Source organism: Panthera onca, chromosome B1 (genome assembly GCF_046562875.1).
Source record: "Panthera onca isolate mPanOnc1 chromosome B1, mPanOnc1 haplotype 2, whole genome shotgun sequence".
Lineage (NCBI taxonomy): Eukaryota > Metazoa > Chordata > Mammalia > Carnivora > Felidae > Panthera > Panthera onca.
Genome location: NC_138342.1, coordinates 62,462,062 through 62,485,297, shown reverse-complemented (window position 1 = coordinate 62,485,297; position 23,236 = coordinate 62,462,062). Strand labels below are relative to the sequence as shown.

The 23,236-nt window shown below is 39.6% G+C and overlaps 1 protein-coding gene and 1 long non-coding RNA gene across 3 annotated transcripts in view; one reads left to right on the top strand and one right to left on the bottom strand.

Annotated features, from left to right (window-relative positions):
• Positions 1 to 3,380: 3,380 nt before the first annotated feature.
• On the bottom strand, positions 3,381 to 14,681 carry LOC132692402 (uncharacterized). Its single transcript, XR_009616338.3, has 4 exons — positions 14,192 to 14,681; positions 12,130 to 12,339; positions 7,002 to 7,165; positions 3,381 to 5,198 (listed from the first exon to the last, which is right to left on the bottom strand). It is a non-coding gene; the product is annotated as an uncharacterized LOC132692402 (long non-coding RNA).
• A 7,467-nt stretch (positions 14,682 to 22,148) lies between these two features.
• Positions 22,149 to 23,236, top strand: part of CCNI (cyclin I) — a 35,211-nt gene continuing 34,123 nt past the window's right edge. The window contains exon 1 of one of the 2 annotated variants that reach the window (XM_081795549.1): positions 22,149 to 22,707. In XM_081795549.1, coding sequence (XP_081651675.1) covers positions 22,630 to 22,707 — 78 coding nt within the window. In that variant the 5' untranslated portion in view covers positions 22,149 to 22,629. The remainder of the gene's footprint in view (positions 22,708 to 23,236) is intronic. The other variant, XM_060654827.3, reaches the window with a different exon arrangement.

Below are 23,236 nucleotides of genomic sequence, written 5' to 3'. Positions count from 1 at the left end.
GATAGTGGCAGAAGATCACAGGGCAGGAGGAGAGAGAAGTAGGGGTATTAATTCCCCCAGCTTCCCTTACGCTGTGCCAGAGTTTTTTAGTGTTATCTCTACTTAAGATCACATATCCTGCAGGTGTCCCCTCTCCCAGCAACAGCTTATACTGGGTTCTACTAACAGTGCTCCCTCTCTTTGACCCTTCAGAACTAGGGTATAAATGTTTTTCTGTATTTTTAGTGTCTGAGTATTTTACTATCTCTTATTGCTTATTCCTTAATGCTGTCAATACCTCTCTAAAGAAATTTTGTTAAACTCTCCTCAATGAACATTTTGAGGGTACTGCCTTTTTATTTCCTACCAGAATCCTGACTCACAACAGGAGACACACTTAAAACATAGTAACACTAAAAGGCTGAAAAGAAAAGGTTGAAAATGTTAGCGCATGCAAATACCAACTAAAAAAAGCAAAAGCAAAAGCTGATGTCACTATACTAAAATAGACTTTAAGATTAAAAGACAATATTAGAGATAAAAGAGATACATGATGGAAAATTCACTTCACCAGTAATATAACATTATTAATACCATAGCCTCAAATTATATAAAGTGAAAAAAAATTGAGACAAGAATTAGATAAATATGTCAACCTAATGCAGAGTGAAAAAGATAAGAATGATCTACAAATAAGTGTTTTTAAAAAGTACACCGTATACTTGAATGGTTTTATAACAGGCCATTTATATTCCTAATTTTATGTTTTCTAGATTAATATCACCCTTAGTTTGCATTTACCTTAGAAAATACTGGTTGGCAGTGGAGAAAGGCAAGGACAAATGTAGAGGATTGAAGAGCAGAGCTGGAAAATGTATCTGGATCTGGGCAGTTCTGAAACTCATGTGCTAAACTATTATGCAACACAATGCTCCAATATTATCACTTAGAGCATATTGTAATAGTTTAGTTAATGTATCTACTACCCCCAAAGATTAAACTCTTTCAGAGTCTGAATCATACCCATCTTTGTATTCCAGCACTTAAACAGTGCCTGGCAAATGACAAGGGCTCAGTATTTTCTTCTGGGATGAATGAATAGCAATTGTACATGTATCAGTTAAATAAAAATTTAAGGTGCTCCATAATTGAATGTGAAAGTTAATGGGACAGACAATAAGTGGTTTTAGGGGCTCCAAGAAAAGATCCAGCTGTACTATAGCATTTGTGAAGACTTCATTGTGCTCTGGAATGAGACCTTAACTCAAGAAGAGATTTGATTTGATGACAAGAGAAAAGCTGCAGGTGCAAAAGTAAAGGCAAACAACTGAAATGAACATGGTGTGTTTACAGTATATTGGCAAACTCAGTGTAATAGAGAGAAATAAAAGCGAGATTAGCTCAGAAGGGTGGGAGCAATTTGTGGCATGCTTTGGAAGTCATGTTGAAGGATGTGGATAGCATAGAAAAAAGATTAAAAGCAGACTTCTAGTTTCATGTGGAGCTTGCATCCCACAACCACCAGTAGCTAGGTGATCCTGGGAGTTTCCTAAATGTTCTAAAATTCTTCCTGCCTTGCAGAAGCCACCACTCCTGAGCTGCCTGTGTTGCCCGGTCATGGTCATCCCAATGTTCTTCAACATGGCATCAATGGTGAGCTCTTGGGATGCATCTCCTTCCAGCTGTTTGCAGACAAATTTCCAAAGACAGCAGAAAACTTTCAAGTTGTGAGCACTGGAAAGAATTTTGTTTTCACAGAATTATTCTGCACTTTATGTGCCAGGTTGCGACTTCATTCATAATGGGACTAGTAAGTTCACCTATGGGGATTAAGTTTGATGAATAGAATTTCATCCCAAATCACATTAGTCTTGTTATCTTGTCCATGGCAAATGCTAGACCCAAGACAAACCAGCTTTTCGTGTGTACTGAGACTGAGTGGTTGGATGGTCTTTGGCAAGGTGACAGAGCGCTTTGGGTCCAGAAATGGCAAGACTAGCAAGAAGATTATCATGGCTGACTGTACAATTATGCTCATCATGTTAAGTGTACTCTTTAATCCTCTTACCTATGTCACCATCCCCTCACGCACCTCCCCTCTGGTAACCACCAGTTTGTTCTGTATGAAAAGTTCTTAGAGTAAGAGGAAAACAGGGTAAAGCCCTGCTAATGAGCCAGATGTGTTATGTGCTCTGAGAGGTCAGGATTAGAGGTGAAAGCAGGCCATTACATGGACTACTGTTAGTAAAGTGATGGTGCAGACATTCAAGGAATGCCAAGAAAGCCGAGAAATAAAGGCCTCAACCTCAGTAAAAAACAATAAGGCAAGACCAGTTGCTGAGAGTGAATGGAAGAGGATGAGGCTGAATGCTTAGTTGGGACCTTGGAAGAAAAGATACAGACCATTGGAATTTGGGTAATTTGAGGGGAGTTTATAGAGCTGTGAGCAAGGCTTAGGAAGAAGAACAAGGGATGGGGCATTACCCCAGGGCTGGAAGTAGGTGGGACTACGACCATCCGTAGGCCTGAAGAAGCAAAAGGAGGGACACTTACTGGGACCAGAGATAGCTATTTGGAGAGGACAATCTGACTGGAACTATGGCCTTTCAGTAAAGGGATATAGCCCACCTGCAGGGAACTGGTAAGGAGGTAGCTCAGGAGTAAATAATCTGACCCACTCTCCTCCCACCCTCTAGATTTTAGCTAAAATCATTCGTGGAACTCAACTAGAAGCCATAGGGCAAGGGATCCAGGTTGTTGCAACCTCATGGTCAGCTTCCTGGGCACAGAGCAGGGTAGGTAAGGTGTAGAATGGGTCCAACACAACTGCTTAAGAAGAGTGGGAAAGGTTCAGCAATGACAAGTGAGAAAAGGATGAGGAGCCAAAACATGAAAAAGAATTGCTGGGCTTCTCTGGAAGATCCAGCTGATCTAGGCCATACGTTAAAATAAAGCTATTCTCTTTATCTGATTACAAGGATCATACATGGTCATGGTAGAATATTTCAGAAGTATTAAAATCAAAGAAGAAAATTAAAATTACCCCAAATTCCATTCTCCAATGGTAATCAAATCTAATATTTTGAATATACTTTCATTATTTTCTCTGTGCACAAATAAACTTTTCAAAAAACAAAATGAGATTACATTATACACACTTGAATCATCTAAAGTTCTTTGGATATAAGCAACAGAAACCAAATCAGATTAATTTAAGATTAATTACTTAACTAATTCGATATTTATTGCCTGCCTAGAATGTATAAGGAATTTAATAGTATTACAAAACAGATTAAGTTTATAATTTCATGGAATTCACATTCCAGTAGAGAGAGACATACTATATATATATATATATATATATATATATATATATATATATATAATATTTTGGGGGGAGTCATAAATGCTGTAAAAAAATAAAACTGGTGGGGCACCTCTGTGGTTCAGTCAGTTAAGTGTCTGATTCTTAATTTTGGCTCAGGTCATGATCTCATGGTTCATGGGTTTGAGCCCCATATAGGGCTCTGCATTAACAGCGAGGAGCCTGCTTGGGATTCTCTTTCTCCCTATTTCTCTGCCTCTCCCTCAATTGCACTCTCTCTGTCTCTCTCTCAAAATAAACATTTTTAAAAAACTGAGTGAGGGATGGAGGTGGGAGGCTAATGCAATCGTCAATGTGAAAAATCGTGGCTTGGACTAGGAAGGTAATGAAAGAGGTAGTGAGAGTTGGATTCTGGATGTATTTCAAGGTAGAGCTGACAGATTTGCTGGTGAGAGTGCATAGATGTTCTCTGATTGCCCCTTCAGATCCACACTCCATTCTCTCCCATAGGCTGGAAGTCTGACCTCCACAGACCACACACCTGGATTCTCCTGTCCTTCTTTGGTTGGGTTCAGACAACTGGAGATTGGAGGGCAGGAGGAGAACAAGACCAGGACGGTTATTCTCCTGGATCCTTCCCTGCCACCCTTCAGTCTGGCAAAGACTACCCTTCTCTCCTGTTAGGCAGCAATCTCCCATAGCTATAGCTCTTGCTGGCTCTGGCAAACCCTCCCCCCCACCCCCCCATGCTCCTTCCTGCCTACAGGGAGTGAAGTCTTCCTGCTACCTCTTGGGCACTTCACCATTTCTTACTAGTTTCCCTTAACCAGACCACATATTTCTAAACAATCTTTTGAATTTTCCTCAGATACCCTTTTAGTGTGCTATTTGTATCCTGCAGGGACCCTGAGGTCACAGCAGGTGAAAAAGGAGTCCAAGATGACTCGGAAGTTTCTGGTCTGACCATCTGGAAGAATGGAGTTGCTATTTACTGAACTGGGGGGAAAATTAGTAGTGTAAAATGAATTCATTAGAAGGATATGGGGTAGCCCACAGAAGAGAATAAAAAGAAATGTAAAGAGTGGATTGAGGCTCCCAGTTGGTGGAGAGCTCGGATTCAGAAGTTGGCAATCATTAGACTAGCGTTCCTAAAGGAAAAATGGGCTCACAGTATTCCACTTAAACAGAAGGCACCAGAGATCAGCTCTTACTGCCTGAAGGAGGAAATAAAACAAAACAAAACTTGCTGACTACATTTAGCTACAGCATTTAACAAGCTTGGGGCCTAGAGGAAACCAAATACTGCTAAGCATCCTTCAATGCACAAGACAACTCTTTCAACAAAGAATTCCTCAGCTCAACGCATCAATATTGCCAAGATTGAGAAACCTTGCTCCAAATGGAGGCTCTCACTTGCTCCAGTTTCTAGGTCTGAGGACAACAAATCAGATTACGGTACTCTAGATCCATGACCTCAAAATTCTATTGGTAACCAACTTTAAAAGTGGTAGTGGTAAATATATGGGTACTGCCCAAAAGAGGCTGTGCAGGAATAGGCACCACATCTGGAGATCTTAGTTTAAGAGTTGAGACTTTATCTTTACAACACTATAGTAAACTGCAAGGGCCCAAATGAATACAACCCCCCTCACTATAGTGTTTAAAATAGTGTTTTAAATAGCGCATTGTGTATGCGCTCACAGTTGCAACTAAAATTAATAAAGTTGCACATCATGTAACAACTTTAAAACTCCTGCAGGAACCTCTCCAGGAAGCAGAGAGCTATGGTGTTGTCCAATGACAGTTTCTGAAGCAGGCTCACACACAGGTTGCATTCATCAGGCACAACATGTTTTCTGTGTCCCAAGGATCCTCTTGAGACATTCTGATTTACCTGGAATAGGTAGACAAACTCATTAGAGAATGCAGCATACACTTCAGACATACTTTTGTCCTTAGCACAATGGTAGAACTGAGAATTTGAGACTGGCCAGGGGCCAGGGAGGAGGCACTGAGAGCAGATGAAGAAGAGGAACTTTGCAAATGAGCCACAGAGCCTCAGTGCTTGGACGACTCACTTGTTTCCTAACATTCTGGCAGAGACATTTTTCATAAAGTAAGAATGATTTTTTTTTTTTTTCTATTTGGAGCTAGAAAGTTTTGCGTCTAAAATAAACATGATTCATGTCCCAAGAAAGCTCCGTTCTAGAGAACTCTGTATCCTTGGCTGACTTATGACTCCCAAACCCTCAGGATCTGATTTCTGATTCCCAACTCTGAGGTACTACCTCTCTGCCCTTTATTTTCAAGGTCCAGGAGGACCTCGAACCTTAAAAGAAAAGGGTAGAAATTGTGCAGCTATGTTCCAGGAGTTTGAGTTTCAATTATCAGAAAAGTGAGATCATTCTATGGTTTTCCCCTCCTCATTTTGCTACCTCTGGAAGTCCCCTAAGTTTAGTTAACAGTATTTCCCTGAAGCTATAAAGGCAGGCTTTTTCTTTTTTTTCCTTAGCTCAGGAATGTTTTCATTATAAATATGAGATGCACAGAGATTTTGCTTGAGTACTAACAGTTTAGGCTGTCAAGTTAGTTCAGTAACATAATTCAGTCAACTCTATTAACTGATTTTTTTTTCTGTCACAAATAAATATGTAAGTCCTCTTTTCAGACATGTGTGGTTTGAACTTTATGCATATTAATAATCAGTGTGAATTAATTAGCAATTATTCATTCAAAATATCCTTAACTCGTAAGGTTAACCAGAGTATATTTATACTATTATTAAATCTTTGTGTGTGTGTGTGTATGCTTTATACATGTAACATAAACACTTCGCATTTTAAAACATATTCTATATTTCTTTCACAATCATTATAGTACTTGGAGTAATTTTAAAAAATTAATTTCATTAAAATTTTTTTTAATTAATTTATTTTTGAGAGAGAGAGACAGAGAGAGCAAGCTGGGAAGGGAGAGAGAGAGAGAGAGAGAGAGAATCACAAGCAGGCTCTGCACTGTCAGTATGGAGCCCAATGTGGGGCTCGAATCCATGAACTGTGAGATCATGACCTGAGCCGAAACCAAGAGTTGAACGCTTAACAGACTGAGCCACCTAGGTGCCCCTCATTTTTTAAAGTTACATTTGGTATTCATGTGTTTATTTCTTATTTTATGATATGGAAAAATGACATCTGTGGGGCATTTTTATTCCCCCAATACAGCAAATATTCTGTGAAACATTATGATATTCATTGTTATCTTTTGAAGCTTCTGATTTTCCTTCTCTTCATTGACTTATTCTTTCTGGTTATAAAACAGCTAAATTAAAATACAAGTTTATGACAAATCCCTCTTAAATTCCATATACAAAATTAGTGTTCTTTCAGGCACTGATAATAATGGAAATCCCTATGGGGCTCCTGGGTGGCTCGGTTGGTTGAGCATCTGACTTTAGCTCGAGTCATGATCTCCTAGTTCGTGAGTTCAAGCCCCACATAGGATTCACCGCTGTCAGCTCAGACCCTGCTTCAGATCTTCTGTCTCCCTCTCTCTGCCTGCCCCACTTGTGCTCTCTCAAAAATAAATAAACATTTAAATAATAATAATAATTGGAATCTGTAGTAAATGTATCATTAAAATCTTATTAATTCACTCCAGAGTTCACTTAGCTTATCTCAAAATGCAATCTTCAGCCTACCTGAGGGTGCAGCAGTTAAAATGTAGATTCAGGACTTCATCTCAGAAGTTCAGATTCAGTAGTCCAGACCTGACCCAGGAATCTGGTTTTTCTCTCAAAGTAGCCAACAAGTAGCACTCTTACAAACATCTTTTACACATGTGTGCTTACTCAGCTTGACTGAGCTATAATTGACAAATAAAATTGTAATATATTTAAAGTATATAAAGTGACTTGATATGTGTATACATTGTGAAAGGATTCCCACATTTGACTTTATTAACACATCCATCACCTCACATATTTACCTTCTTCCCCGCCCCCCCCCCCCCCACCTTGGTGAGAACACTTCTACTCTCGGCAAGTTTCAATCGTACAATACAATTTAACAGCTATAGTGACCAGGTTATACTTTAGATCCTCAGACCTTATTCATCTTATAACTGAAGGCTTGTGTTCTTTACCGACCTCTGTCCACGCCCCCTACCCTCCTGGCAACCACCATCCTGCTCTCTGTTTATATGGGTTTGATTTTTTTCCTTTAGTTCCACACATAAGTGATACCGTGCAGTATTTGTCTTTATCTGACTTATTTCACTCAGCACAATGCCCTCCCGGCCCACCAATGTTATTACAAATGGCAAGATTTGCTTTTTTTTTTTTTTTAAAGACTAAATAATATTCCATTGTAGATTTAGAGATATAGATATAGATATATAGACATAGACATAGATATACAGATATCTCTTATCACCTGTTGATGGAAACTTAGGTTTATCCATACTTCAGCTATTGTGAATAATGTTGCTATGAGCATGGGAGTGCATATATCTCTTCAAGACAATGATTACATTTCCTTTGAATATACATACCCAAAAGTGGGATTACTGGGCCACATGTTAGTTATATTTTTAATTTTTTGAGGGAAACTCCATATTGCTTTCCACAGTGGCTGCATCAGTTTACATCCTACCAACAGTGCTCAAGGATTCCCTTTTCCTCCATATCTCACTAGCAATGAGGGAAATGGGGAGAGGTCAGTAAAGACAAGTCTTTTTGGTAATAGAGATCCTAACAGGTGTGAGGTGATATCTCATTGTGGTTTTGATTTGTATTTCCCGGATGATTAATGATATTGAGTATCTTTTCAGATGTTGGCCATTTGTTATGTCTTCTTTGGGTCTTTTGCCCATTTTTTATGTGGGTTTGTTTTTTGTTTTTGTTTCTTTGTTTTTGTTTTGTTGTTGTTGTTGTTCTTTTGTTTCCATTTTTGTTTTGCTATGTAACTGAGTTCCTTGTATATTTTGGATATTACCCCCTTATTGGATGTGTGTTTTGTAAATATTTTCTCCTATTCTGTGGGCTGCCTTTTCATTTTGTTGATTGTTTCCTTTGCTGTGCAGATTTTTAGTTTGATGTGGTCCCTCCTGTTAAGTTTTGCTTTTGTTTCCTTTGATTTTGGTGTCAAATCCAAAAAATCATTGCCAAGACCAATGCCAAGGACATTTATCAATGCTACTCACAGATCATGTAATTCAAAGGAAATGATGGAAATCATGAAAGATTTCAAAAGGAGATAAAGAAATCTATTATTTCTTCCTATCTATTATTATTTATCCAAACTAAAGAAGAAATCCTGGTGATAAAATGCATCACATTTTCATAAACTGATGCCACCTGAGAGGAGACTGAAGCTGCAATTCTAGAGCATAAAGTGGATGAAGGCAAGAGAAGAAAGTTATACGGTCATGGGAATAGACGACCTATAGTGCCTTTTGGGGGATCACCCCTGGTACCAGTTATGGTATTTGGTCAGATGGTATTTTGTAACTAACCAGAGGTTTAACACTATTCTAGGACCAACTCTGATCAGCCCAATTTGAACTGGGATTAAAAACATAAAAAAAAATATTATGTCTGTATTAGATATATCAGTCATCTTTCCATTCACAGCCTATTCTAAGAGAATCTGCCTTCTAGCCTTTGGCCATGACTATTCTAAAAGACTCTGCCTTTGGTCATGCTTGTCTCAGGTGACTCTGCTTTCCTGGCTACAACTGATTGAACCAGGGGTAGACATCTGATTCAGCCTGAGCCAATTAGATGTTCTCATGTCAGAAGTTGAATGAGAACACAGAGATTGAGACTAGTCAAATTGTGCAGAGGAGCTCTTAGCCATGAAGGATTGGGGCAAATATGATACCATGGCAAATCAAAGTCTCAGAGGAGAATTACAGGGGAGTGAACTTCCAAAGCTTTGGAAAGATCAGAAATGGGGATGTAGAGGAGATGGAACAAGTGGGCATACCCAGAGGAACAGAGATGAGAAAAAGTAGTTTTTGGACGGCCAGCTACTTCCTGTGAAATAGGACTCTACCTTCTGAAATTAGATTCCCTGATATTCCCTGCATCCCTTCAATAAATAACCTTCCCACACATGGTGAGAGAGTTAAGTCGAGGGGGTTTCTGCTGCCATTGGCAGAGATCCCTAAGCAAGACTATCTGAGCTTATCAGCCACAGTTTTCAGAGTTAACTAGGAAGGAAGCACACATCCTGTGAATGTGCTCAAGACTGCAGGGCTTCCTGTGGGATGCACGTCGAGTGTTGAAGCTCAGCCTGATGGGCTGGCCCTTTGTGACAGTGCAGTGACGGTGCAAAGGTGACACTTTTTGCAGCGACGGTCAGCATTAAGGGATACTGCTGCACAGTGGGCTGAGATTTTTCTTTACTGTTTTCTTACTACCTCCACTCCTTTGCTCCAAAGACTAGTAAGAACCTCAAGGGAACTAGGATGAAAGTGATGTATCTGCCAGAGCACCAACTGCTAGGTTGTTTTCCGAAAAAATGTTTTTAAGAGATACAGATCATATTAATATGTGGCAGAGTTTGCTAATTGTCCTCTCAACATCCTTTGTCTTCCATACTAATGACAGTTTAAGCTACATCTAAATATAGCTAAAGACAGCATAGTAAATGGAATGTAAGCAGAATGACATATGCAACTTCTGGGTCAGGTGTTTTCTTCACTCTTTTTCCTTCAAAGTGAGCTTGGAATCAGGATGTGCTGGTGAGCTCTTTTCGGGGCACAAAAATGAAGCCAAATCTCTAAGGCTGGAAAACCAACAAGACGGACAGAGTTGATTCTCTATATTATAGAGCCACCACTTTGGTATCTTTATTTTTGAGTCTTTTGTTTCAACAACCTAGGCAGTATCCTAAATAAGGCCATCATTGTGCAGACCTTTCAGATGATTCTCTCCCCATTTACTGGAACCTGACATAAATCTAAGGGAAGAGCACAGAACATGTTTGAAGAGATGGTAGGTATGCACAGTAAATCCGTATCAGGGGCAAGAAACAGAGCCCCGGGAGGTGAAATAGATCCACTGAGATTTTAACAGGATCTTAGAATAAAGAAAATATTTAAGAATACTTAGGGATGTGCTAGCTAGAGGGGTGGGGAGGTGGGCAAAATGAGTGATGGGCATTAAGGAGGGTTAGAATAAAGAGAATATTTAAGAATACTTAGGGATGTGCTAGCTAGAGGGGTGGGCAGGTGGGCAAAATGAGTGACGGGCATTAAGGAGGGCTCTTGTTGGGATGAGCACTGGGTGTTATATGTAAGTGATGAACCACTGGTTCTACTCCTGAAACCAATACTACACTGCGAACTAACTTGAAATTAAATAAACTAAAAAAAAGAAAAAAAGAATATTTAGGAAAGCAGAAACTCTAAGTATTTTCTAAGAATACATAGGAAAGTTACACAAAATATTTGCATAGCTATTCTCAGTTTTCCCTTAAAATTATGATCACTGCATATTTCCCAATAAGTATACTTGTGTTTGTAACATTATCTCCTGCTTTTGTGGTCAGCTTGTGCTCAGCTTAATGTTTCAACTCAGCCCAAGGCCTTATACACAGTTGATACTCAATAAATATTTGGGTATTTACAGAGTCAGATGGAGTCCCATATGACTGCAGCTCTTACTAGTAAATGTAGCTTGCAAAATCAACTGACATTAGCCTCAGTCTGTACCACACGATGTACCAGGATATGTTTAAATATGCCTTCAAGAATTTATTGCATTCATCTTAAAGAATTTGGAAGTTACTTAAAATGTATCTTTTACAATACCTACTCTTGAAAGAAGGAGAAATGGGCGGGGGGGCTCTAATGAAAAGGTATAATCTCATCAACTTACTGGCAAATACAACATGGAGTGATGTTGCTCTGGCCAGGATATTTCATCCCAGGAAATAATTCTTTCTAGCAGCTTCTCTGGGGGTCCTACTCAGAAAAGAGGCTTGACCCAAAAAAAGCTATTGAATGATAGTGGATAACAGTTTAAAAAAAACCCAGTTAACTCTAAAGAATGGAGATGGTCAATCTAAATACAAAAAGTTTCTGATAAGAAAAATAAAACTTACAAAACTGAATAATAAAGATTGATTTCATATATAATCTTCAGCTACAACAGTTTCTCCTTATCTCTCTTATCTAACCATAATATTAAATGAAAAGTCATATTATTGTTCATAGTAATAATTCTGTTAGTAAGTAATTATAAGTCTATTATAAAAAGAATTTTATGTTTCTACTCCTTTGTTAACAGAAAGTGAATTTTTCTCTTAAAAAGTGAGAGTTATGTTTAACACGGGGGCTTTACTTACTTACGCACTTTATAGAAAGTAGGGCCACCAAAGGCTCTAATGGATCTTGAGAAAGAGAGATGGAGAGAGGGTCAGAGAGAGAGAGAACACTTTGGAACTCACAGTAGTCTCTATAGGAAAGGATCAGGTGAGAGAGAGGCTGCCCCCTAATTTCTTTGGGGGTTACCTAACGTGGGCAGGGAACTCACTCTGCAGAGTTGCAAGTTAAAGTGTCCAGACACAGACACTTCAGGAGTTAAGTAGTGTCACATTAAATGTTACCTGATCCAGTGCCACATAAGTCGACAACAGAGCATTAAGAGCTAAAAGCTGTAAGAAATGTGTCAACATAAAATTTGACACTGTGAGCTCTATAAAAATGGAAAGCAAGTCCACACCGTTTAGAAATTCATTGAAAGGATTATAACACCAGCAAAGAGAGAATCCCTCAGTTCACTTCACTCTTTCTTTACTTAGAACAGCATAGATACTGACTTGCAAGGGACCTAATCCAACAACAGCAATGAGGACAGCGATGGTTGGCTAAGCATAAAATGTGAGGCAGTGACCCCCACAGGTCATGCCAAGGTCAGTACACATCTGAAGAGAGCCAGCAGCGCAGCTGTGCAAAGGCAACCAGGCAGAGAACAGAGATGAAATTCTTTCAACGTCTATCAAACAGATCAAAGTTTACTCTTCTCGAACCTGCCAAGGGAAAGTAGAAAGTTTGAGTGCCAGGAGGATTGGGGCACCAGCATTGACAGGGGTTGCTCAGAGCCAGCAATTCCTGTTGTCATGGCATCTACCCCTTGGGTTATACCCCTTCAAGCTGCTGTAGGACATGAGGCTACGTACTGATTGCAGCAAGCTTTAATGAAATTTTTTAATGTAAGATGGTTCACTCTTAATCCAAAAAAAGCCCCCCACTCAAAAAAACCTGTTGAAAATCTTTTCTCATGCTGGCTTTTACTGTAGTTCAACTCTTGGAATTAGAAATAATTTTAGTATTATGATAAAGGATCCTGGTTTTGTTAGCATAGAAATTACATTTTGTCTCGGTTCCTTAGTTTAATGTATATCAAACTTATAAAAGTCAACAGCTACCACTTGACATTAAAAGTTTTATAAATTCATTTTGAATTCAGTGAATAGTGAGAACTTAGTGAATAACTACTTGGCTTTTGAATAGTTTTAGAAACGAAAGCACTAAAATATGTTAAAAGCAAAGGCAAATAGCAAGATACTATGTATAAATATAAAAGCAACATTATCAGTAACATAGATAGCCTTGTTTTTTCACATAGACAAGATCCAGTTTCTGTGGCCTTAACTATAACTTTCTACAGTAAAGAATATGGTGCATATATTATAATGCATGTGGGAGTAGTTGTCAAAAGAAGTCTGTTCTATTCAACAATTCTCTGGGTGGAAAAAAAACCTGACTTGGCATTCAAATCAGTCTTTTAATATTCATTACCTATTTATATGTATGTTATAAATTTCTTATAGTGGTCAGGAAGCCAAGTTTCAAAGGACCTATAAAAATTGATCAGTGGCTCTCTCTGAGAGGCATGATGGAGAATATCTGATATCCTAGGAGGAATGGAAGGTCCCATGGAATACTGCAGTCTCTTTAGCACAATAGTTGTTTCCTCTCAATATTATTTCTGCATTATTTTTCCTCCTTACCAACCTCATCCCCAAGCATTCAGAAGACAATATGGACTCAGGAATAGAAATTATTTTACAGAATAGTGAGTTTGGGGTATTTTTCTTTTTGCTTTAAAATGCAAGTGGTTATAAATATAGATAAGATTTAAGTCAAAATTAGCTGATCATTTTCTACACAGGTTGATCCAAAGTATATTTTGTTTCGTTAGATTTTGGGGTCTTCATTTCTGCCATCACAGACTTCAAATGAGTAATAATATAAGGAATAGTTTTCTGAAATATGCAAAGGAACACAATTAAAAGGAGGAGTATATTTCTTTAGAATGGATTAGTTAAGAGGATTTATGGAATACCTCCAGTGGCAATCTTTCTAGGTAAAACAGGAAAACTATTTTTCCAAGATGGTTTAGATTTAATTTTACTAAAGACAGAAAGATAAAGAAACGATCAAAATCTCCTTTATTCATTGACCTAGTATTTGTGTTGATATATTTGAAAATAAAAGAAACTGATTTTGATAAAACCTTTGTTTCCTCATACTGTTAATGAAGCCCTTTTCCTAACGCACTAAATATGGAAATCACACTTGGTTGAGCTTGTAGGATGATCAGTAGCAACGAGGAGATGGTGGGGGAAAGAAAAGAACACAGAGCAGCACTGATGCATTAAATATTTCTTTTTTAGGAAGCTAGCATCTCTTTCAAACGATGTTGATGTCTTCTTCACTCACCCAAAAAATCTGCTCATTTAATAGAATTCACCAACCCATCTAGTGGTGTTATCCACCCATGGGTGCTCTGAAACTCACAAATTATATAATGATGTGTTTAAGAGGGAAAGTGAAAATTGGCCTATATCCATAGAACTAACTCCCAAACTCTCTTACCTTCTTTTATGCTTTACCACCAGGTCTCTGCCCCCATTTATTTTGCAAGTCCAGCTCTGTTTCCCTTCTAGTTTGTTGCATCTTTGGCTCTGCTGGTTGTCCAGACTTTGCTTCCTGTTCTCTCCGGCTATGGCAGGATGTAACCACAGACTTGTAATTCAGATCACTTTCCAGTGGCCTCACAAGACTCTCCTGCCCACGCTATATGTGTCTTGTTCTCAACGAAGGCCCAGAATGGAGTGGGCCAAAAGAATAGGCTGGAACCATTATGACTTCAAGTTCTGAAGCTCCGAGATAAACATAAAGAATTTCCTGCTCGATGTTAGCTACAAAGAAAAATATCTCCAGCAACAAGGATGAAACAGCTTTTCTTTTATGCACCCTCTGCAAAGAAAAGATGCTTGAACAATATTTATACTTTTAGAACCACCAAGTCCAGCTGGTATACAAACTGGGTCCTTTAGTTCCCACCTACATTTTTGTCTTTCTTCCTAGTTTTGCATTTCAGTCTGGTAGGAGGCATGGCTTAAAAGGAATCCTTGAAAAAAGGCACGAAAACAAAAGAAAAAGTTAAGAGAAAAAAGTCCAAGTGAGGAGAATAGAGAAAAATAGTTTTGAAATGAGTAAACATTTTGAAATATGGGAAAGGCTAATTACTAAAACTATGTGGATTGGAAAGGAAATCATTGAAAGGAAAAAGTGTAATGTCAATAAAACCAAATTTTTCACTTGTCAAAATAGTACTGAAGATGAAGCATGACAAATATTCCAATATACCTTCCCTAATAGAATTACAATATTCTATGGGAATGCCCCACCAATATCAGATGTTCAAAGTCATGTCTGGTTAGACATCAGAAAGCCATGAGAGAGCCACTGGTTAATTTCTGTAAATTCAGCAATCTGCTGAGTATGGTATTTGGGGCCCTTTGCAATCTGAACCCCAAATTGTCTGTACTGTACAGGGTAATATGATGGTTAATTTTATCTGTCATCTTGGCTAGGCTGTAGTCCCCAGATATTTGGTCAACAATTATCTTGGATGTTTCTGTGAAGGTGTTTTTTTGGATGAGATTTAACATTTAAATTGGACTTCGAATAAAGCAGATTACCCTCCATAACATGGGTGGGCATCATCTAATCAGTTGAAGGCCTTACTAGAACAAAGACTGACCTTTTCTGAACAAGAAGGAATTCTGCCAGCAGACTGCATTTGGACTTGAACTGCAACTCTTTCCTGGGTCTCTAGACCACCGGCCTACTCTGCAGATTTTGGACTTACCAAACCTCCATGATCATGGTTGCTAATTCCTTGGAATAAATTCCCCTTTCTCTCTCTCCATATAGAGATAAATGTAGATATAGATGGAGTTGCATCCTTTTGGTTCTGTTTCTCTGAAGAAACTTGCCTAACACAGGTAGTGATAAGATCTGGATTCTAGAACTGAAAATAGGGTTCAGAATCTGGCTCTGCCACTTACCGTTTAACACATGATGGGAAAGTTACTTTACCTTTCTAAGCCTGTTTCCTCATCTTTAAAATGGGAATAACAATAACTCCCTTAATTCTGTATTCTTTTGTTTCTGTTCTTCCCTTGCCTGTCATAAGTTTGTTCCTGTCTACTGAGCTAAACCTTACTCTTCTTTCCATACCTGTGATGGTCCTAAAAATATGTTCACAAATTCTTTGATGCTCTTCAAGTTTAATTCCCTTCTCCTTAAGTATGGCCTGGTTTTAGTGAGTTGCTTCTAACTAGTAGAAGAATATGGCAGAAGTGACGGTACATCATTTCCCAGTTTAGGTTATAAAATGACTGCAGCTTCCACCTTGGTATTCTGATTCTCTGTTTCTGTTTGCCTCTGTCTCTCTCATCACTTGTATGAGGGAGCTAACATGAACAGCCCTTTGGAGAGGCCCTGTGGCAAGAAACTGAAGCCTCCTTACTACAGCCACACGATGAACTTGCAAGCAGGTTCTCCAGGCCCCTCATGGCATCAGCTCCAGCCAACAACTTCCCTGTAGTCTCATTAGAAACCCTGAATTAGAACTACCCAGCTAAGATACTCCTGGATCTTGAGCCTCCAAGACTGTGTAAGACCCTAAATACTTGTTTTATACGGCTGTTATTTTGTAAATATAAATTTGATACACAGCAAATAATGCCACATTCAAGTTTATAAAAGCACCCCTGATCAACAGAATTTCTCCTCTGTTTACCCATAGCATTCTGCATAAAACTATTATAAAACTTTTCATGTTATATGAATAATGTTCGTTAATGCGATTGTCTCACTTGCATGGCTGAGAGCTGCTTGAGGGTGGCCATCTTTAACTGTATTAAGTGTAAAAAAAAAAAAAATCACACTCAAGCCTGGCACATAAAGGACTCTTACAATAGTTAGCCTGTTAGTGTCTCCAGTGTCATACGTTGATCTAAGTAAGTCTTTTGCAAATATTTTCCCGTTTAATCCTCATAAAAACCACAAGACACATTACCCTCATTTTACAGATGATGCAGATGATGAAACTGAGGTCAAGTTATAGAGAAGCTGATTAACTTGCTCACAGGCACACAGCTAGTAAATGTTGCTGAATTACAGAATGAATGAATATGTTTCTTACAAACAGGACCATGTATGACTCACCTTCCATACAGTGCCTAGCCCAATATGCGACTGGGACTCAGTATTTACTAAATCACCGTCTGGTAATAAAAGTAGCTTAGCTATGTGAGAAAGAAGTTTTGGAAACCCTGATTGTGGATAATTTCAATTGATTCCCCAAATAGTTCTTTTCCTTTACTTATAAGAAGGGTTGCAGTAAACATATGTTGTGATGAGACTAAAACTTTGGAAGATATTTACCTCTCTGTCCATACATCCCCCATAAATGTTTGACAAGAAACAATATGTATTGGTAGTTTGATTATATTAGATATGTTTAAAAAGATTTTTTTCCCTGAAGTTACTAAATTTGGTCGTTCAAGATTCAAAACAGTTTGTGAAAGAGTAAAGTGGCGGCATTTGAATGGTGTATTTTTGTTCCAACAAGAACAACAAAAGAATATTTCTACTGAAGACTCTTTGACTTACAAATTTAAAATAGGTGACTGCTGTTTGACTTCTGAGGCCCTTCTTAATGAAGCATGCAACCAATGATCCCTTTGGGTGAGGTCTTTCTAAATTAGCACCTGAATATGAAAAACCTAAACTAAAGCCAGCTTGCCTTCAGAGTTGGTCAGTCTGGAAAGCGGCTTGTGGCTTCCTATTTTTGAATTTTTGACTTGTTTTGTCTGAGCCCTTTCTCCCCACTTACTAGTAAGTAGGAGGTCTTTATATTATTTGATTTCTCTTGATGTCTATTTGGGAGGTTTATTCCTCTTACATTCTGTCACCATAGTGATTAATGAAAACATATTTTGGAAGCTGTAAAAAGGATCCTTAAGTGTAAGCAGATGCTAAAGATAAGTGGTTATAGTGGAAATAAATCATTTCCTTGGTTCCTGTAGGCCTCAGTATTTCTCCCTCAAGACAGTACCTTCATAAATCTTCTGCTGGGAACATTATCCTAAAAGTTTCATTTAAGACAAAGGAGACCAGAAATTTCTGTCATTAAAGATTTAATAGCCTGTCTTCTATACTCATAAAAATGTAAGCAGTGTACTTCTAATTATTTTTCTTTAAAGATTAAGGACGGCAAACCATTTTCTGCTCATCAACTTGATTCCCTTCAGTTGTCTCACTTTACACTATTTTGCATTTCCGAACAGAGCCTTTCTTATGACAGTAACACTGTTTCTCAGGTGTTTCCCTACTCTACCACTCTGCATTTGGAGCAAGGCAGGTTTATTATTTCAAGATTCAATATTCCAGTCATGAACTAAAACAGGTCTAAGAAAATTTAATAACCCCCTTTTAAGCAGAAATCAACTCTCTAGAAATACAAATATAAACTGCTAACTAAAAACTTAAAAAAAAATTATGTGTTCTAAGATTAAAGGCAAGACAAAAATAACCAGAGGGTTAGTATTTTTGTTCAAAGATTTAATGTAGGCCAGAAATATCCACAGGGTGAGGCAGGAAAGGGTAGTAATTGGAAGCACACCAGGCTCCAGAGTTAGACATCCTAGGTCTGAATCCTGGCTATGCCTCTTCACGCCTGCAGATTTACTTTACCTCCTTATCTTCTGTAAAATGGGGACAACAAAAAATACCTACTATCGAGGAGGAGGAGTGCTGTGGGAATAAAAATGAGAGAATGCAACATGAGTGCACTGCCTGTACATAGTAAGTAATCAATGTATTTTAGTTATCATTATTTTCAAGTGCCATATGGAAAGATATTTATTTTTACTATTAGGACAAAAGGGAAACATTTCTAAAAAGACTGAAAAAAATGAAAAACGATGAATTTCTTGCCAATACATAGATATTAATATATTTACTTCATATGCCTTATTTCTTTTCTAAGGGAACTTCAAAGGCTTTCCTTTTTTACAACTATACTCACTGTAAAAGCAATTTCACAATTATTAAGAAAATAGAGATGTTGATTGCAAGGTCTTATGGGTGAACAGGGTAGAAGAAAGTTGATAGTTTTTGTTGGGACAACTGAAACTTGTTCTTACCACCTATTAATTACTTGAAATTCCGTTTATAGTATTGTAGATTAAATTGTCACTGGCACTCTGACAGACAGTAAGACAGTTTTAATAAACATAAAGTTCAAAAGGGTTAAGTACATAATGAAGTAGAAGCTCTTAAATGTTCCCAGTTACATTTTAATTGGTTTAACCCCTCTGCCAAATGGCCTGGCAAATTGGTATTCATCAAAAGCCATGAAGCTGTAAGTACTATTGGACCCAGTAATAACCCAAAAAAGGTCACAAATGAAGATGTTAATTGGATTCTTTTTGTTTCTTTCATTTTTTTTGACAACTGCATTATTGATATATAATTCACATTTCATTCCATTCAATTAAATGTACAATTCAATAGTTTTAAGTATATTCGGAGTTGTGCAACCATCATCACAATCAATTTTTAGAACATTTTCCTCAAAAGGAAACCCAACATCCTTTGGCTATCGTCTCCCAATTCCATCTTTGCAACCAGTGCTAAGCAACACTAATCCTTTATGCCTCTATAGATTTTCCTATTCTGGACATTTCATATAAATGGAGTCATTACACTAAGTGAAAGAAACCAGGCACAAAAGACAACATATGTTTTCAAGGATCATCCATGTTACATCATATATCAGTACCTCCTTTTTTATGGCCAAATATCCCATTGTTTAGATGTACCACATTTAATCTATACATTTATCAGTTGGTGGACACTTGTGATATTTCACTTTTTTGGCTATTATGAATAATACTGTTATGAATATTCATGGACAGGTGTTTTTTTAATTAAAAATTTTATTTTTATAGTAATCTCTACATCCAACGTGGGGCTTGAACTCACAACCCTGAGATCAAGGGTTGCATGCCCTACTGACTGAGCCTGCCAGGTGCTCCCCATGAACAAGTTTTTGCTTGGGCATGTTCTGATTTTTCCTGGCTACATATCTAGAAGTAAAATTTATCATGATTCTTACAGGAGTGAAAATCATGGTCCAACAATGTAATTATGCTATGCTCCCAAAGGTATTATGCAGAAGTGTTACACTCTCAAAAGTATTCTGCAGAAAAATGTTTCCCATGTAGAAGGAAAACCACATAGTAATATGGGAAAAGGCCACATGAAGTGGAAAAAAAAGCAGGATACAACTTACTTAAAATCCTTCCTGGGCTTCCCATTCTCTGCTCTGTCCTATGGACCTGTGGTCCTCGGTTCTCTCCCCCTCAATTCTCAAGACAGCTATATATACTACCTTTCAGAGATTTTTAGAACATCTCAGCTTCAGACCCTTTGTACATGTTGTTTCATCTGCCTGTATCACTTTTTCCCCACTTCTTTGCCTAGTGGTTTCAAGTCTCATCTTAAATGTCACTTCCTCAGAGAAACCTTCTCTGATATCCCTAACTAGGCTAAGGTTAAGTGTTTCCATTGCAGTCTGCAATTTTCCATCTTAATACTTTTGAATCTGGTAATTTTTTAGTAATCAAATATTGAGAGGTTATTAAAGGGACAGGGACACAGGGTGAAACAAAATATGCAAGATCCCTGTCATCCTAGATCTTGTATTTTAGGGTGGGAATACATCTACATGTATACAACTCAATATACTGGGTAATTTTATTCTTCATTTCATTTTATTTTATTCCAGTGTAGTTAACATACAGTGTTATATCAGTTTCTGGTGTATAATATATTCAACAGTTCTATGTATTACTCAGTGCTCACCCAGTTAAGTGTACTATTAATCCCCTTCACCTATTTCCCCCATCCCCCCCCCCCACCTCCCTCTGGTAATTCATTTGTTTGTTCTTATAGCTGAGTCTGTTTTTTGTTTGTCTTTTTTTGTTAGCTGTTTAGTATCTTAAATACCACACAAGGGATATATGTCTTTCTCTGATTAGCTTATTTCACTTAGCATTATACTCCATAAATCCAACTATGTTGTTGTAAATGGCAAGTTCATTTTTTATGGCTGCATAATACTCCATTGTGTGTGTGTGTGTGTGTGTGTGTGTGTGTGTGTATACACTATATCTTCTTTACCCACTCACCTATCAATGGACAGGTGGGCTGCTTCCATAGTTTGGCTATTGTAAATAATGCTGCAATAAACACATGGGTGCATATATCCCTTCAAATTAGTGTTTTGTAATCTTTGGGTAAAAATGTACTGAGTAATTTTAGATAGTGATAATCAGATTAATGTTTATCCTGTTTGGATTGTACACTCCATGAAGGCAGGAGCTATTTCTGTCTTGGTTACTTCCAGTTTGCTAGACCTTAGCACTGAGTCTAAGTGCTGAATATGCTCAATATAATTTTTGTCAATGACTGGTAAAATAGGCCTATAAAAAATAAGAGCTACTCCTGTAAATAGTTGACTTTGAGGGCTTTTTTTTCCTTTCTGTAATTTCACATATTCTTTCTATAATTGCAACTAAAAGATGAGCCCAAAATTATCATAGGTGAATGAAAGAACCTCAAATAAAACACATTTATATGTCCCCACACACTCATTAAAGACCTGGTAATAAAACCTACTCAAATACTCAGATGTGTTGGTTAAGTGTATAGAATTCCCTTGGCGCATTACCAAGAAGGTTCCCCACCATCAGGAGTATAATTTACGGTTGTAAAAGACGACTTTAGCACCCAAGAAGGTGCTTATGGATATGAACCTCCGAACTGCCAGATTTCTAAAGCCCTTGAGAATCTACCTCCATCCACTATGCGCCAGAGAAAAACCGCAATTCTACTTATACGTAATTGTCAGACACTTTTTTGCGAGGTCAACAAAGAATGCAAGATCTTTACACAACAGAGTACCAGCCCCTTCCCAATAAACCCTTCTTACAAGCTCTAGAGACCTATTAGGTTGGATAAAATCAGGTAGCTCTGGGGTCTTCCAGGAGGGCATCCAGACAAAACCCCACCCCCCAAGCGGAGCTCTCAGCCGCCTCTTTCTTCCCCGGGGCGCATGCGCAGCGCACTCTCCGGCCACCGCACGCCTCTGCCAGCGAGTGGAGAGCTCTTACGTCACCGTGAAGCTGATGATGTGCCCTTCCGCTTCTCCAAGGAAAATGAGTCCGTGCACTTTTGACCTCCCTTGGCATACAGAAAACGTCTTCCTTTCTTCCACCCCAGTGCTAAAGCCTTCTCCCTCACGTCTCCCAACAGCTCAGCTTTTTTTTGCCGGGCTCCTCTGTACGTTCGTAGGACGAGGAAGGCGGCGGAGAGGAAAAAAGACAGGGCACGAGACCAGTTCAGCCTTGTTTACAGGGAGTGAGCAAGAATAGGAATCGGTCCGCGAGGGCGGAGCCGAGGAACCGGCACTTCTTCCTTCCCTCCCCTCCCTCCCCAGCCTTCCCCGCGAGCGGACGCGGCAGCGCTTCTGTCTCGCTTTTTCTTATTTTCCCCCCCTTCCCCTTTTTTTTCCTTTTTCTCCCATTCCCCCCTTTTCACCATTTCCCCTCGGAGGCGCTTCCCCCGGGCAGGGGCAGAGCCGGTCTCACCCCCCGCCTCTCCCCGGCCCCCGCCGCCCTATGGCGAGAGGGAACCCCCTCCCCACCCGGGCACTAGCGGCGGCGGTTGGAGGAGTGGGACCGGCGGTGGCCGCGGCAGCCTCAGGTCCGGGGAAGTCATGGAACTAATTCGCTGACCCACCGGCCACAGCCGTGCGTCCCGCTCGATCGCCAGCGCCCGCGCTCCCCCGGCCCGGTTCCCCCTCTTCTCCCTCCTCAGTCGGTCCGGTCCTCGTCCCGCGCGCCTCGCCGACGCGCGCTGAGGAAAATGGGGTGGTAACGGGCCCCCGGATGACCCCGCGTCACCACTGTGAGGCCTACAGCTCCGCCGGGGAGGAGGAGGAGGAGGAGGAGGAAGAGGAGGAGAAGGTGAGGGGGCGGGTGGGGGGGGACTCGCGTCTCCGCGCCCCGCGCTCGCGCCCCGCCCCCCGCGCCCCTATTGCCCCTCCACCCAGTGCCACTCGAAGGGAAGCTCCGGGAGCCGCGCTCCCCGGTTGAGGCCCGGCCCCCGCCTCCCCCTCCAAAGGAAACCTTCGCGACCACCCCCCACTCCGCCCTCTCCACGCCAGAACGGTTCAGCACCTGCCCAGTTTGTAAACGGCACTGCTGTGTTCCCTTTCGGGCTAGTTTTTTGTCAGCGAGGAACTTTTTTGTAGCAGCAGCAAATTGTCTACTTTGGTGCACTGGGCACCTCGAGCCTGTGTAACACACAAAGAAGGAGACACACCCCCACCCTTAGACTTCAACGCTACTGCGGGAGCCAAAGGAAGATAATTGACATTGCAAAGCGGAATGAATGCCAAACGATCCGTTGAACGGCCAGTACTGCGGGCACTCGCGGGAGGGGAATGTTACCCCGGGTGTGAGTGGGTGGGGGAAATTGGAAAGGAGGTGAGCT